Consider the following 15,287-nt stretch of genomic DNA (forward strand, 5'->3'; position numbering starts at 1 on the left):
CTCGAGCTTCTGTCGAGTCTTAAATCCTAACGCCGCCATATCGGATGCTGGCGCTGAGCTTGACTTAAGAAGGCCGCATGTTGCTTTGGCGGGCTCTTCAGTGATGTTCTTTGAGAAGCGGGGAGTGGCCGCCATCGTGGGTGCTGGCGCTGAGGTTGCCCCGGACGCCGCCATCTTAGCTCGCGGGAATTTTGGCGAGGAGACCTGCAGAAGAAAATTTTTAAACTGTATTTAATGTTGTGCTTTCATTGTAACCCGCTCTGGAACCTTAGGGTTAACTAATCAATCAATCAATCAATCAATCAATCAATCAATCAATAATAGTTTTATAATTACTTTGTTATATTTTACAATACAAGGACAAGCAGCATCAAAAAAGAATAGAAAGCGCCATCTTGTTACTCTAGACTCCAACTCCCATAATCCCTGACCGCTGGCCCTCTTGGCTGGGGCTGATGGGAGTCGGAGTCCTAACGGCTCACAGGTTCTTTCCCCCCCCTCCATTTTTTCCCTTCTTTTCGTATCTCTATGGGCTCATCTTCATCATGGCGGAGCGAGGCCGTGGTCGTGGTGGGTCGTTACGCCTTCCTCCGCCATGTTGGGTGCTGGCGCTGAGGCCCCCTAGGGCGGCGCCATGTTAGGGTTGGCTTCCGTCTCCTCTCCTGCTACCGCTACTTCTGCTGCTGCTGCTGCTTCTGCACATGGCGGGGACCGAGAGCGCGGCGACCCCCGGGAGCTTGCTGAATGGAGGCGGAGGTGGGGACGGGCCAGAGGAGAAGCGGCCCCGGCTTGGGGCGGCCCCAGCTCCCTCCGGGTCCGGACCCCAGGGGAACCGCGTGACGGTGGTGCTGGGGGCGCAGTGGGGGGACGAGGGGAAAGGCAAGGTGGTCGACCTGCTCAGCCTCGACGCGGACCTCGTCTGCAGGTGCCAGGTGAGAGACGAGAAGAGAGCCTGCGAGAGCTGGGGGGGTGTTGGGGGTCTTGCTTAGGACAGGGGTGGCAAGCCTGGGGCTTTCCAGGTGTTGTTGGACTCCAACTCCCATCAGCCCCAGCCAGCAACGCCAGCGGTTGGGGATGACGGGAGCTGGAGTCCAGCAACACCTGGAGGGACACAGCTTTCCCTCAACGACCCTGGTTTAGGATCCTAAAGTTGGATGGAGAGTCCTCAGAAGTTATCTGGGGCAGATCCACACACTATACATTTAAAGCAGTGTTTTTCAACCTTTTTTGGCCAAAGGCACACTTGTTTCATGAAAAAAATCACGAGGCACACCACCATTAGAAAATGTTAAAAAATTTAACTCTGTGCCTATATTGACTATATATAAAGTAATTCTCTTGAATAGGAATCAAATAAACACAAATAAAGTATTTTATAATTACTTTATTATGAAATAGTAAGTAAACAGAAATATGAAAAATTATAAAATACTTTATTCAGTGTACAACCTGGGCCTGTTTGGCTGAACACAAAGCTGATATTCTGGCTGGAATCAAACGTTGCGGACCGTTCTCTGCTCAGCGGGGATCGATCCGCTGATCCCCACTGAGCCGGCGGATGACAGCTCCGTCTCCGCACTGTGTGCGGAGAGGGAGATGTCAGAGCCCCGCTGCTCTCTATGGGGAATCGGATGAGAGCGGACCGCCTGTCCGCTCTCATCCGATCCCATCCAATCTGATCCCCACCCAGGACAGATGGAAAATAGGGTGGACACAGTCCGGCGGCCGCCTAGTGGGCGAAAATTTGACTTTTTAATTTTTTTTAAATTTTTCAATTTTTCCCACGGCACACCAGGCAACATCTCGCGGCACACTAGTGTGCCGCGGAACAATGGTTGAAAAACACTGATTTAAAGCACCCACCCAATAAAAATCCTGGGGACTGTTTTTGTTTAAGGGTGCTGGGGATTGTAGCTCTTTGAGGGGTAAACTGCAGTTCCCAGGATTCGTTTTATGAGCTTAAAACGATCTGCCTGAAGCATTCCTGATAGGTGGACACCCGGTTTCTGCCATGGAGGATAGACCACCACTTTCCAAGGCTTTGTAATGTCAGGAAGTTCTCCCTAGAGTTTAGTTCAAATGTCCTTTCTTGTAATCTGAACCAGATCTCACTCCAGGGGTGGGGAACCTTTGGCCCTCCATGTTGTGACGTGGGGTTTGTGATTTCAGCTCTCTTGACATAATATGCTGGAGACAGTTCTCTAGTAACACTTCTTTATTAAGGCAAACAAGACTGAAGACTGAGGAGGGGAAAGCTACATTTATAGGGACAGGGGACTAGCTAGAAGGATACATTTTGGAGGGAACAATATCAGGCAATCACAGTCCTGCCTTTTGGAGGAAACCAATAAGACAGAGGATCCAAATACAGCAGCTTAAATGAACCAATAGTAGCTGTACCCTTTGAAACCAAAAGGCAGTTACTTTACCCTAATGCAAATACAGACAATAATAATACAGATATAAAATCCTTTGACTCAACACACAACACTCCAGATGCTGTTAATAAACAGGACCCATTACTGTTGGCTGTGCTGAATGGGGCTGATGGGAGCTGTGGTTCAGCAACATCTGGAGAGTCAAAGGTTGTCTGCCTTATCCTAGAGCAGGGACACTGGACTCTTTCCTATCAGACCTAGCCAACATAATCAGTTGTCACAGGTTCTGGGAGCTGTAGTCCAGCAGTACATGTAGAGCCGCAGGTTTCTCATCCCTAACTTTGGAGCAGTAGAAAATCAGTTTGGTCCATCTATGTTGTGATAGCCCTTCAAAACCCTGAAATATTTCTATTTCATTTTGCTACCAAAATAAACAAATCTCCCTCCTATAACAACATAACCCAGTTCTGTTCTGTTGCGGTTTGTGTGTGTGTTTCTGTAAGCATTTATAGATCACTTTTCAAAAAACACACTCTTCAAAAGTGGATTGTTTAGTTGCCTCCCAATTAACCATACCCTACAGGCTGTTAACAGATTAAAAACGCTGCCAATTAAGTGTTGCTGTTTTGTGTAACAATGTGTGTCTCTGCAGGGTGGCAACAACGCAGGCCATACTGTTGTGGTGGATTCGGTTGAATACGATTTCCACCTTTTGCCCAGTGGGGTTATCAACCACAATGCCACGTCGTTCATTGGTAAGGATTCTTGTGTGCTTACCACGATTGTGACAGGTAGCCAAATCAGAGGGCAGGGGGCAGATTTGGTGATGTGTGTTCAAATCCCTGTTGTGACCAAATGGGTGGCTTCAGACCTTGCATAGACTCTTTCCCTCCCCCGCAGTGGATATTGTCCTTCTGCAGTTTCACCTGTTTCTCTTTGTGTCCCTAGACAGGGATTTCCCCCCAGAACCCTACCCTTCTTTCCACTTGGGTGCTTGGGATTCGGATTATGTGTATTTAAAAGTTGCTGGACACCACTCAGCATGGGAGACTGAACCAGCATAAAGTATAGCTCTATCTGGGAGAGAGATGGGAAGGGGGTGGCTCTGTTGTTCTTTGTGGGACACTGTATTGCTCTAGATCAATTTGGGATCCCAAACTGTGGTCTGCAAGCTTCATTCAGGTAGCTGGTGGCATTTGTGTGTATTTGTGGCTGAAGAAAGGAGATGGCACATCCATCAAGTTAGATACTCATATTGGGGGGAATTCAAAATAGCGCTAAGGAGATCACTCTGTCAGTGCTATGTTTTTATCTTCAGGAGAACATTTTGTTTTCCTGTCCATTGTGCTTTTTTTAAGCGTGTATTTTACATTTGACCTGGGCCTGAAATGCTTAGTTTGGGTATTTTGTAATGCTTTATTTGTCGGTTTAATTCCGGTTGTAAAACTGCCTTGAGATTTTCACATGGATCGAGAGGCATACGAACCATTTAAATAAATAAATGAGAGGTTGCCTTCCCTTTCAGGGAACGGTGTTGTCATCCACTTGCCAGGACTCTTTGAGGAAGCTGAGAAGAATCTTAAGAAAGGGTCAGGTGAGTGATACCCCCCCCCCCAACAACTTGAGATTCTCCACGCCTGATCTAAAGAAGGGAAATGAAAAGGAAAAAGTGTGTGCGCATCGTGCTTCATGGCTAGAGTACAGCCCACACCTTTGTCCCTTTTATATGTGGCTTTCCATTGTGGACTAATGGAAAGTCCACTAATAGAAAGCCCTGTTGAGCTAAGAGATGGAAATGTTTAAAAGCCACAAGTGTTCTGTTCCCACAGGGCTAGAAGGCTGGGAGTCTCGGACGGTGATTTCCGACCGTGCTCATCTGGGTGAGTGTCCTGGGAGGAATTTGGTGGTGGGAGTGAAATAACAGTTAGAAAGAGACCGACATATCTGTCATCTTGCGTCTTCCCCAGTGTTCAACTTCCACCAGGCTGTGGATGGAATCCAGGAACAGCAAAGGCAGCTGCAGGGTGGCAAGAAGTAAGTGGGGTGCTGGGGGTGTGGCTCAGTGGCGTAGCATCGGTTGCTGGGGCCCAGGGTAGGCACGGGCATGCATGTTGGGCAAGGGGTGCGCAGTCTTTTTCTGTCTCTGTGGGCGCTCTGTCCTTTAGGGCAGGACGGCAGATCCTTTGGCCTCCAACTTCCATCAACACTAGCCAACATAGCTCATAGTCAGGGATAATGGGAGTTGTAGTCCAGAAGTCCCATAAGCCTAAGGCGTCATTGCCAATAGCCAGGGCTGATGGGAGTCCAGCAACATCTGCAGGACCACAGGTCCCCCATCCTTGCTTTAAATAAACAGTGACCCTTTGCCACACTGGCATTTGGTAATAGTGCTGTTGCAAAGGTCTCTTGTTATCGCATATGCATTTGAGCTTTTACCACAGATCTAGCATGGGCTTGAGACTATGAAACTTGCCTATTTATTTATTTAAAGCAGCGCTACCCTGCTTTTCAGCTAGAAAGGCCCCCAGAGTAGTTTTACAGATCCATTTGAAAAAAGACAGTCCCTGCTCTCATCTTGCAATCTAAAAGACAAAACATGAAAGGAAAAGAGCTTGGGAGGAAGGAAAGCAAACTCAATACATTATTTCTTAGTTACGGAGTTCTTATCACGACCAGCTGGAAAGGAAAGATTTCAAGACAGGTAGAGTCAAAAGTCGCTGGTCTTTCAGAGCAGAGGCCCTGAAGTCCCATCTCTCATCCTCTCCTGTAGCTTGATGTTAGTGGAGGCTGGTCCATTAAGGCATATGGGGTGCTGCCCCACCGACCTGTCTGCCCCCCAGCCAACCCTCTGTTCTTACCTAAAACCAGGCCGGGGGGCGGGGCCACCTATCAGGTTCCTCCTCCTCCTGAGTCTCCACATTGCCCCTTGTAAAACTCAGCAGGGAGGAAGAGAAAGATGGGGGACAAAACTAGAATTAGCTGGTGCTGCCTTCCGTTAGCTCTGGCTCCACCTGTCATCAGTTGTGGTTCCAGTCACTGTTTAGCCTCCCTGCCTTCCGCACATTAAATGTGTGGTGTGTATGTGACAAAAACTGTTCATGAGCCCCCCTAAAAGGCTGGCTTAGGGGGGGGGAAGGAAAGGAATAGCTGCAAAATCTGAAGGAGGGACACACTCAAAACAGGAAATCCCTTTTTCTTTCAAAGAAAATAGGAAAAAGGCCAGTTGAGCTCTAAAGCAAATATTTACCATCAAAACTGAAGCTATATAAAAGTAAAATTAAGCACAGGAGGTGCAGATGTGAGCTGTAACAACTGAGGTGCCATCTCATTTTTATCCATCTACGTCTCCCCATTTTCCTGATTCAACCTTTTCTCTTGTCACCTTCTTTTTGCTCACTGAGATTCAGCTTTGTACTGACAAATGACAAGCCTGGTGGTAGAAACTTGCAGGAATAGTTTTCCATTGTTTTGGAGACTGAGGTATTCTTTAGCATCGTGAAGGTCATTCAGACCTTCTGTGCCCAAGGAGAAACAGATCATGTATTCTTCCCAGTGGTACGTGATCTCAGCTCAACTAAGGCCTAGTCAGCATTCCTTCTTCCCCCATTCCGGAGCCTACACAGTCATAGACATTTCTTCCCTCAGAACAAGGCATCCCAGGCCTGTTTAAACCTTGAACCAGAGTTCCTTGACCAAAGTTTGCTTCCATTTTGCTCCATAGAAATCTGCTGCTCCCTCATCTTCAATACACAGCTCTCGCCCAACCCCAGATAAGCTGAGCCAACTGTTATAAAATGCAGACATACACACAGGAACATGGGGAACTGTCTCTAGCTGAGAATTGCCTTCACCGACACTGGGAGCAACTGTCCAGGATTTCAGGCAGATGCTTTGCCGCTGAGCTGTAGTCCTCCCCAATGTTTGCACATGGAACGCCATGTTCTCCCGTACAAAACCCACACTCTTCATCGGAGGTCGCCAACGTGTGTCCTCCAGTACCTCTTGTGGCATCCACAAAATGTCTCTGCAAATATCCCCTCTAAAATCCACAACATTCGAGAGACATGTTGCCCTTACTGCTCAGTTCCTGTTTGTAGTGGCTGAGTCTCCCCTACATAGAACATCTCCTACCCTTAAACATCCCCGCATTTCATTGTATGCCATTCTGAATAAAGGAGAGGTGCAAAGAGCTTCTGTCTTTGTATGAGCGTGGCTATTGTAGCTGCATTTTTCCTATGAATGGGAGGCATGCCTACACAGGTTTGCTGCCCTGTTCCTTTTTTGGCCACACCCCACAGCAGCCATTTTGCGTGATGCCACACTTCCACGGCAGCCATTTTGTGTTACGCCACATGCCCACAGCAGCCATTTTGTGTTATGCCAAACCCTGTAGCAGCCATTTTACATTATGCCACATTTTGTGACTGGCACCAATGGCACTCTCTCAAAATCCCAAATGCGCCCACTGGCCCAGAAAGGTTGGCGACTCCTGCAGTCTTCAGGCACAGCCAGGGATGCCGCACACAAAGCCCCTATCAGCACAAAGATAAACAATGATGTTGAGAAACAAATTGGCTCCTAATGTATATTTACAAAATCAAAGTTAGAACTGGTCACGATAGGGGGGGGGGGCGGTTCATTATTGCGGCTTATACTGGTTGCTCCTGTGAAAAGTATTGTGCCCCTCTGGTTACTTTTTTTTCAGCCTTGGCACCACCAAGAAAGGGATTGGTCCAGCCTACTCCTCCAAGGCCTCCCGAACCGGCCTGCGCATCTGTGACCTCCTGGCGGATTTTAACGAGTTTTCCAAGAAGTGAGTTGATGGGTGGAAAAGATTATTGTTAGGCATCAGTGTAAATTACCGGTGAGGATTGCTTAACTGCGTCGTAAATCCGCTGAGAAGTTTTCATTTGTCTATTGTCCTTAAGTTGTTCTAAGTTGTTTTTAATATTGTTTTCAATCATAAAATAATGGCAAGGCGGTGTACGGCCTACAGCATGCTGTTTTTGGTGTTATAAGCCTCCTCGAGCATGGTTTAATGTTGGAAAGGTAGCTTGCAAATAAATGACAATGGCGATCAGTGGGGAGTGCAACTGACTCAGCAGCAATCTCCCTCCCTCTCTTAGATTCAGGGTCCTGGCCCAGCAGTACAAAACAACATACCCAGCTCTCAACATTGACACGGAGGCTGAGCTGCAGCAATTGAAGGTGATTATTGGGGTGGGGGTAGGTCCGTGACTACTGGGAAAGCCTGCCTGCAGTGATTCATGATTATTGCATTGGGCTCTACGTAGAGCTACCCTTAAACCTGGTCCAAAAGCTCCATCTCGTGCAAAATATTGCCGCTAGACTGACAGCGTATTGACTCGGTTGCTTAAAAGTTTGCCCTGGCTGCCTCTGTGTTAACCTACAAGGTGCTTAGTAGCTTGGGTCTAAGATATCTTAAGGACCACCTGACCCCTTATATCCCGACCTGATGACTGAGATCTCTGGGGTTGTCTCTGTTGGCGCAGCCCCTGTGGCTTAGAGGTGCTGCTTGTAACTACTCGAAGCAATGGGGAACTCCCTCCCTATTGAGATTAAGCAGGCCCCATCCTTGCTGAGTGTTGGGTGCATGACTCAGACTTTCTTAGACTTAGACCAGGAGTCAGCAAACTTTTTCAGCAGGGGGCCGGTCCACTGTCCCTCAGACCTTGTAGGGGGCCGGAGTATATTTTGGAAAAAAATATGAACGAATTCCGATGCCCCACAAATAACCCAGAGATGCATTTTAAATAAAAGGACTCATTCTACTCTCATGTAAAAACACACTGATTCCCGGACTGTCTGCGGGCTGGATTTAGAAGGCGATTGGGTCGGATCCGGGCCCCGGGCCTTAGTTTCCCTACACATGACTTAGACTTTCTTGGACTGAGCCCAAAACTGCAACTCATTTTTTAAAAATCAAAACCCGACAGATTTATGCCGAGAGAATCCGCCCACTGGTGAAGGACGGTGTTTATTTCATGTACAAAGCCCTGCATGGCCCACCCAAGAAGATCCTGGTCGAAGGAGCAAACGCTGCACTCTTAGACATCGATTTTGGTAAGCATCCTCATTTTAAGACTTGGAATGTAGGAGACCCTTTATTCCCCTCACAGCGGTGGCATAGCCTGCGGGGGCGGGAAGGATGGCACCAGGGCGGTTGCCGCAGGTGCAAAATTGTTAGGTGGTGCAAAATTTCAGCACCTAGTGCTGCCTCAATACAGCTGTGTGCTTCCATCGCTGGGCTCCATTGGAAACGGCTTCTCTGTGCGAACCAGGAAGTGACCTCTCCAGACAATGAAATGACTCTTCTTTTCTTATCTCTGCAGCTGTTGGTGATACAAACGCTGTTAGGCAGGCATACTCCATTTCCCTCCCACCCACCGCCTTGGCGTAGCCCCGGGCACTGGCAACCCACACTATGCCACTGCCTCACAGAGCTACGATTCCCAGAGGTCCTCAGGAAGAGGGGTTGCTCGTTAAATTGTGAGGAAATAGGGGCTTCCTAACAACTCTCAGCACCCTTAAAAACCACAACTCCCAGAATTATTTTGGGGGAACTTGTTGTTGTTGTTTAGTCATTTAGTCGTGTCTGACTCTTCGTGACCCCATGGACCAGAGCACACCATGCACTCCTGTTTTCCACTGCCTCCCGCAGTTTGGTCAAACTCATGCTGGTAGCTTCGAGAACACTGTCCAACCATCTCGTCCTCTGTCGTCCCCTTCGCCTTGTGCCCTCAATCTTTCCCAACATCAGGGTCTTTTCCAGGGAGTCTTCTCTTGTCATGAGGTGGCCAAAGTATTGGAGCCTCAGCTTCACGATCTGTTCTTCCAGTGAGCACCCAGGGCTGATTTCCTTAAGAATGGATAGGTTTGATCTTCTTGTAGTCCATGGGACTCTCAAGAGTCTCCTCCAGCACCATAATTCAAAAGCATCAATTCGTCGGCGATCAGCCTTCTTTATGGTCCAGCTCTCACTTCCAAACATCACTACTGGGAAAACCATAGCTTTTACTATACGGACCTTTGTTGGCAAGGTGATGTCTCTTGGGGGAACTATAGTGCTTTAAATGTATGTTGCAAAAGTGGCATTCATTGGAGACAATGCACAGGTTAGGTTCTGTGCACTGCTTACAGGCCGCAATTGGCTCAGTGACGTTGTGAAGATTCTCCTCTCCCCATTAGGTACCTACCCATTTGTGACATCCTCCAATTGCACCGTGGGAGGGGTCTGCACCGGCCTCGGCATCCCCCCACATTACATCGGCAAGGTGTACGGCGTGGTGAAGGCCTACACCACCCGTGTCGGAGTTGGGACCTTCCCCACTGAACAGGACAATGTGAGTTTTCCCTGAGGGGCTGTGGGGGGCAGAACAGGAGTGAGACTTTGCAGCGGAAGGGGAGACTGGGTTACCCATGAGTGGTTTAATGACTCGGCTTTTCTGCCATCTTCCAGGAGATTGGCGAGGAGCTGCAGTCGCGGGGGCGAGAATTTGGCGTCACCACAGGCCGGAAGCGCCGTTGCGGCTGGCTGGACCTTGTGCTGGTGAAATACGCCCACATGATCAATGGATTTAGCGCGTAAGCCTCTCTCTCTCAACGCTAGAACTCGGGGACCCCCAGCAAAGCTAAATGTTGGAAGTTTCAGGACAAATAAAACAAAGCTTTTCTTCATATAGGTAAAGGTAAAGGGACCCCTGACCATTAGGTCCAGTCACAGACAACTCTGGGGTTGCGGCGCTCATCTTGCTTTATTGGCCGAGGGAGCCGGCGTACAGCTTCCGGGTCATGTGGCCAGCATGACTAAGCTGCTTCTGGCGAACCAGATCAGTGCACGGAAATGCTGTTTACCTTCCCGCCAGAGTGGTACCTATTTATCTACTTGCACTGGTGTGCTTTCGAACTGCTAGGTTGGCAGGAGCTGGGACCAAGCAATGGGAGCTTACCCTGTCGCAGGGATTCAAACTGCTGACCTTCTGATCGGCAAGCCCTAGGCTCTGTGGTTTAACCCACAGCGCCACCCGCATCCCTCTTCTTCATATAGCCCATGATTAAACTATGGAACTCACTGCTGCAGGAGGCTGTGATGGCTACCAGCTTGGATGGCTTTAAAACAGGATATCGCCCAGCCCTGTTTCAGTCAAAGGTTTAAAGAACCAAAAGGTGCTGGTGTGGGGTTCTAGAGGAGTTTATACTTTTGTAGTGTGTCATTGGAATCCAAAACTGAAGAAGCTCATTGTAATGTGCACCTGTGGTCCTCTGATACCTTCGGTATGACCGCCAGATTCTTGTCCCCACCCCACGTTGAAGGGCGCACCATTCGCACAGCGAGGGTCGAACACCTGACACATCCATGTGTGCTAATGGCTATGTGTGAATGACCCAACTTCCACCCCGGTCCCCGCCCATAGCCACACAGCCCCCTGGCCTTCCACCCATATAGGGCTTTCAGTGACAAACAGGCATTGCCTGCCTCTGTTGTGAATGGAAAGCTGTTCCCATCTCTTGAACCTGGTTCATAACCCTGTAACCGTCGCCCTCTGCTCTGCTCCACAGCCTAGCTGTGACCAAGCTGGACATCCTGGACACCTTCGAGGAGATCAAAGTGGGCGTGGAGTACCGGCTGAATGAGAAACGCATTCCTTACTTCCCAGGTGATGCTGTGGACCTAGCCCAGGGGTCAGCAAACATTTTCAGCAGGGGGCCGGTCCACTCTCCCTCAGACCTTGTGGAGGACCGGACTATAGTTTGAAAAAAATATATGAATGAATTCCTATGCCCCACAAATAACCCAGAGATGCATTTTAAATAAAAGGACACATTCTACTCATGTAAAAACACGCTGATTCCTGGACCGTCCGCAGGCCAGATTTAGAAGGCGATTGGGCCAGATGCGGCCCCCGGGCCTTCGTTTGCCTACCCATGGCCTAGCCTGTAGGCCAGTCAGCAATGGGAGGGAGGCTGTTTTAGCCTTCACAGTTTAGGCCTCAAACAGGGGACCTGCAGCCCTTCAGATTTTGCTGGACTCTGGCTCCCATCAGCTCCAGCCAGCATGGTCAATGCTGAGGGATGATGGGAGTTGTCCCAACCACATGCAGAGGGCCACAGGCTCCCCACGGCTGGTTTAGGCCCTTACAAGTTCTCTCCTTTGGTTCAGAGGACAGGAGGAAAGTGGTGAGCAGTGTCCTGGAGTCTGCATAGAGCAGCCTTTGCCCTCCAGCTGCTTTGGACTACAATTCCCATCACAGGAGTGCTGGCTAGGGCTCATGGGAATTGTAATCCAAAGCAGCTAGAGAGACCCTGGTTAGCAGAGGCTGGTGTAGAGAAAAACAAGTTTCGCTGAGAGGGGGGGTTCAGAAAGACTGTCAAGGGGAGGGACTGCTTCACATAACTCATTGTTAACTTATGCAACTCACTGCCGCAAGATGACTTCTGGCTTGGGACAGCTTTTAAGGACGAGTTAGGCAAATTAATGGAGGTGAAAGGTCTACCAAGGACTGCTTTAGCTGCATGTTCAGTTTCAGAGGCAGCATGCTCAGTTACTTATTTACCGTATTTATACTAGTCTATAACAGCCTAATCCTTGGAGTTGTTCAGGAATTCAAATAAACAAAAAACAAGTGCCGTTCTGAAAGGTTCAGCCCGCCATCTTCATTCAAATTGGCATCCAGTTGTATCCAAATGTAGATGAAAACTTGCTCCCTGACCTCAGGAACACCCACGCCATATTTGGTTACAGTGGGTTGTATCTACGTATGATGGGTCTCCTCATGAGTAGAACTAGCACTGACTGCAACCCAGTGCCATGAAAGGTCTCCAAGTGCATGCATGCATTCAAAACCCCACTGATTTCAACCAGATTTTGTACGATGATTCCGGAGATCAAGGAACCTTTCAGAATGGCGCTCATTTTAATTGCCGATTTCCAAATCGCACTGATTTTTTTTTGTTTCTTAAAGCTTCTGAGCAACCCCCGGGTACAACGTTGCTAGTAATGAATACGAATGCCCAGAGATGGCTTAGAGCATAACCAGAAAACCCAAATTTAACAAGAGCTTCTCTTTCCCCCACCTTCACGGACGTCCACAGCCAACCAGGAGCTCCTCAACAAAGTGGCCGTGGAATACAAGGTGTTGCCAGGATGGCGGTGCAGCACCGAGGAGGCCCGCAGTTTTGGTGATTTGCCCCCCGAGGCCCAGGGCTACATCCGCTTCATCGAGGATTATCTGGGGGTGCCAGGTGAGTTGTGGCCCGTGCAAATGGAACTACTCCAGCACCCACACTGTGGAACGTCCTGCCCATTGATGATAGGCAAGCACCTCCTTCGCTGTGGTGTTTCCACCTTCCGAAATCTTTCTGTTTGTTGCTTAAGCAAGGCTGCCCAGACGTGTGAATTTGACGCGTATTTTACTTTTTAATGTATGGGTTCTATCCCAGGAGTAAACCCATTGAAATTAATGGATCTCAGTTAGCCATGTCCATGAATTTCAGTATATCTGAGCAGGATTAGTGTTGGCTGCAACCCTTTATTGTGAGGGGGGAATGGGAATGGCCAACTTGTTTTTAAACATCTGATTTCATCTGTCCTATTAATGTATATTTTATATTTTATGTCGGTCAGTTAGAGGTTTTGAAGTTTAACACGTGTGTGTGTGTGTGTGTGTGTGTGTGTGTGTATACACACACACACAGAGGTATATAAACCTTGTTTGGATAAATAAAGGTGTTTCTCTCTCAACGCGCCCCCCCCCCTTCCCCTGTTTTGCAGTCAAGTGGATTGGAGTGGGGAAATCGCGCAGATCCATCATCAAGCTCTTCTGAGGATGGCAGCAGAGCGGAGCTCACGTCTTGGAAGGAGGCGGCAGCAACCACAGGCACTGCCCCTTGTCACCGCTATACTCAGTTCACGGACCAATCAGCACATGGGAAATATGGGGATCTTCCCGCCCCATAGGCCAGCCTCCCACCCCCTTCACTCAGCTAAGAGCACTCCTCACCTCCTTGCCCACTGTGGAGGCTTATAGCCTCAGCGTAACGGAGACTTGCTGCCTCTGAGATCTTTCCTTTTCTTTCCAGGCTGGTTAATGCCACACACTCCACTTTCCCCTTCTGCGTCTGGTCGTTCTTCTCTCTCATAGGGGCTGCTGCCGTTCCGCATCTTGCAGTCTCAGTACTCCTTCGTCTTGTGATGGGCAGGGACGCAGTCCCCCGAAATTGTAGGGCATCCCCTCGTAGCAGAAAGCAATTCCCAGAAATGGGACAGTTAACTTCTCTTTGCTCCGAGTGTGGATTCCTGTTCCTGTCCTCTTGCACTGAAGGCGGTGGCCAAATTCAAGCCACGGTTTCTCAAGCGTTGAAGAGCTGCAGCAAACCTTGGCTGCACGCCCTCGTCTCTCCCCGTCTGCTCTTCTGGCGTGGCCACACAGAGATCGGAAGCTTTTGCTTCTTTCGTTGTTTCTGATCAGCCACAGTTTAGCGTGACATCTGGACCCTAAACCCTAGCTAGGTGTTAACTCAGTCAGTTTTGTTCAGGTGAAACAACAAACTGCAGCTCATCATAAAGCAGGAGCAAAAGTTTCCAGACTCTTCTTTGCCTCCATGATGGAGGAGGATAGAGGGGAAATGCCTAAGCTCATTTCCGTCCAATAATATTGCCGTTGCCTTCTCTATTTGCTCTTCACCTGGTTTTACGGGAAATTTCCCAAAAGATTTAGCATTTAACACCCTGCCTTCTGTGATTGGACATAACTATGCAAATCAAAGCTCCCCATCTGATAGCAGGGCTTGGGATTTGCGTTGACATGCAGGAGCACTGCCTGTCATCTTCGGAAGCCCAGGGTTGCATTTGAGTGTTCACAGGGGCTAGAATCCTATTCTTTTTTATTCTTTTCAGCTACAAAAGTGGAGATTCACGGGGCCAATAGACTAGATACCAAAGCGTTCTCAGCACAGACTTGCACAACCACACCTTCCCAATCCAATGAAGTATCCCTGCCTTTGCGTCTCTATGCGTGTGTGCATGGGAGGGTTAGAAAGCTCCCTTTGTCACAGTGTCGTCCTTGCCCCCAGCGGGGGGCTCTAATTTTCAGGGCATTGTCGTGTCTGCCAATTTTCACTGTGCACAGAAATTAGCAATAAAGAACAGTGGTTTATTTTATGAACGGTTTGAATCATGAAGGAAGCGTCAAGCCGGGACTGCTCTATTTTTTGTACTGGTTCTGTTTAAGGGTTCGTGCCCCCCGACACACACACTTTTCTAGCTCAAAATGTTGCCAACTCTGGAGCATTTCCTGGCAGGAAACGGCCAGACAAACTCAGATCTGTGGGCCATAAATGGCCCTCCAGGCCTGTCTGGCTTGTGGGACTCTTCCTCAGGCCACGCCTTTCACCTGCCTGGCTTTGTGCTACTCTTATGTTTTTTTGCCCAAATGGGATATGTCCATGAGCTCCGATTATGCCTTGTCTGGTTGGAGGATAGACACGGGTTTCTATAGAAACAGACACATTGCTCCACCCACTTTGCCTCTGGCTCCACCCACCGCTGGCATGTGTCCCCCCTGCCCCCCCCCAAGACAAGGCAGCCCAGGTTTCCCCATCCATCCTGTATGGTGAACCTAAGTTTGATGCCAACCTCTTCTTGTGCCCTTGAAACCTTTTGGGCTCCCGACTCCCATCCACCCCCTACTGCCGGCATGCCCAAAGGCCCCAGGGATGGTGGAAGTTGCAGTTCAACATCTATTGCTGGCCTCCAGCCCCAGCCAGTTTGGCAGATGTTAAGGGACAGCGATGGGATTTGCAATCCAGCAATGTCTGAAGGGCACCAATCTGGGGGACCCTTTGGGCAGCGTCAGGGTCGTCGTTTTTAACTACATTTATTCTCGAGCT

The 15,287-nt window shown here is 49.0% G+C and overlaps 1 protein-coding gene across 1 annotated transcript; it reads left to right on the forward strand.

Moving 5' to 3' along the window:
* The first annotated feature begins 376 nt into the window (after positions 1-376).
* Positions 377-14,559, forward strand: LOC309520480 (adenylosuccinate synthetase isozyme 2-like). Its single transcript, XM_082202332.1, has 13 exons — positions 377-932; positions 3,031-3,133; positions 3,904-3,972; positions 4,208-4,258; positions 4,346-4,412; positions 7,084-7,191; positions 7,505-7,586; positions 8,336-8,462; positions 9,588-9,742; positions 9,859-9,983; positions 10,959-11,056; positions 12,492-12,641; positions 13,171-14,559. Exons 1-13 carry the CDS (start codon positions 702-704, stop codon positions 13,221-13,223), a joined length of 1,419 nt encoding a protein of 472 aa, XP_082058458.1. The 5' UTR covers positions 377-701; the 3' UTR covers positions 13,224-14,559.
* The last annotated feature ends 728 nt before the right edge of the window (positions 14,560-15,287 follow it).

This window comes from Podarcis vaucheri (assembly GCF_965113315.1).
Source record: "Podarcis vaucheri genome assembly, chromosome: 16".
Lineage (NCBI taxonomy): Eukaryota > Metazoa > Chordata > Lepidosauria > Squamata > Lacertidae > Podarcis > Podarcis vaucheri.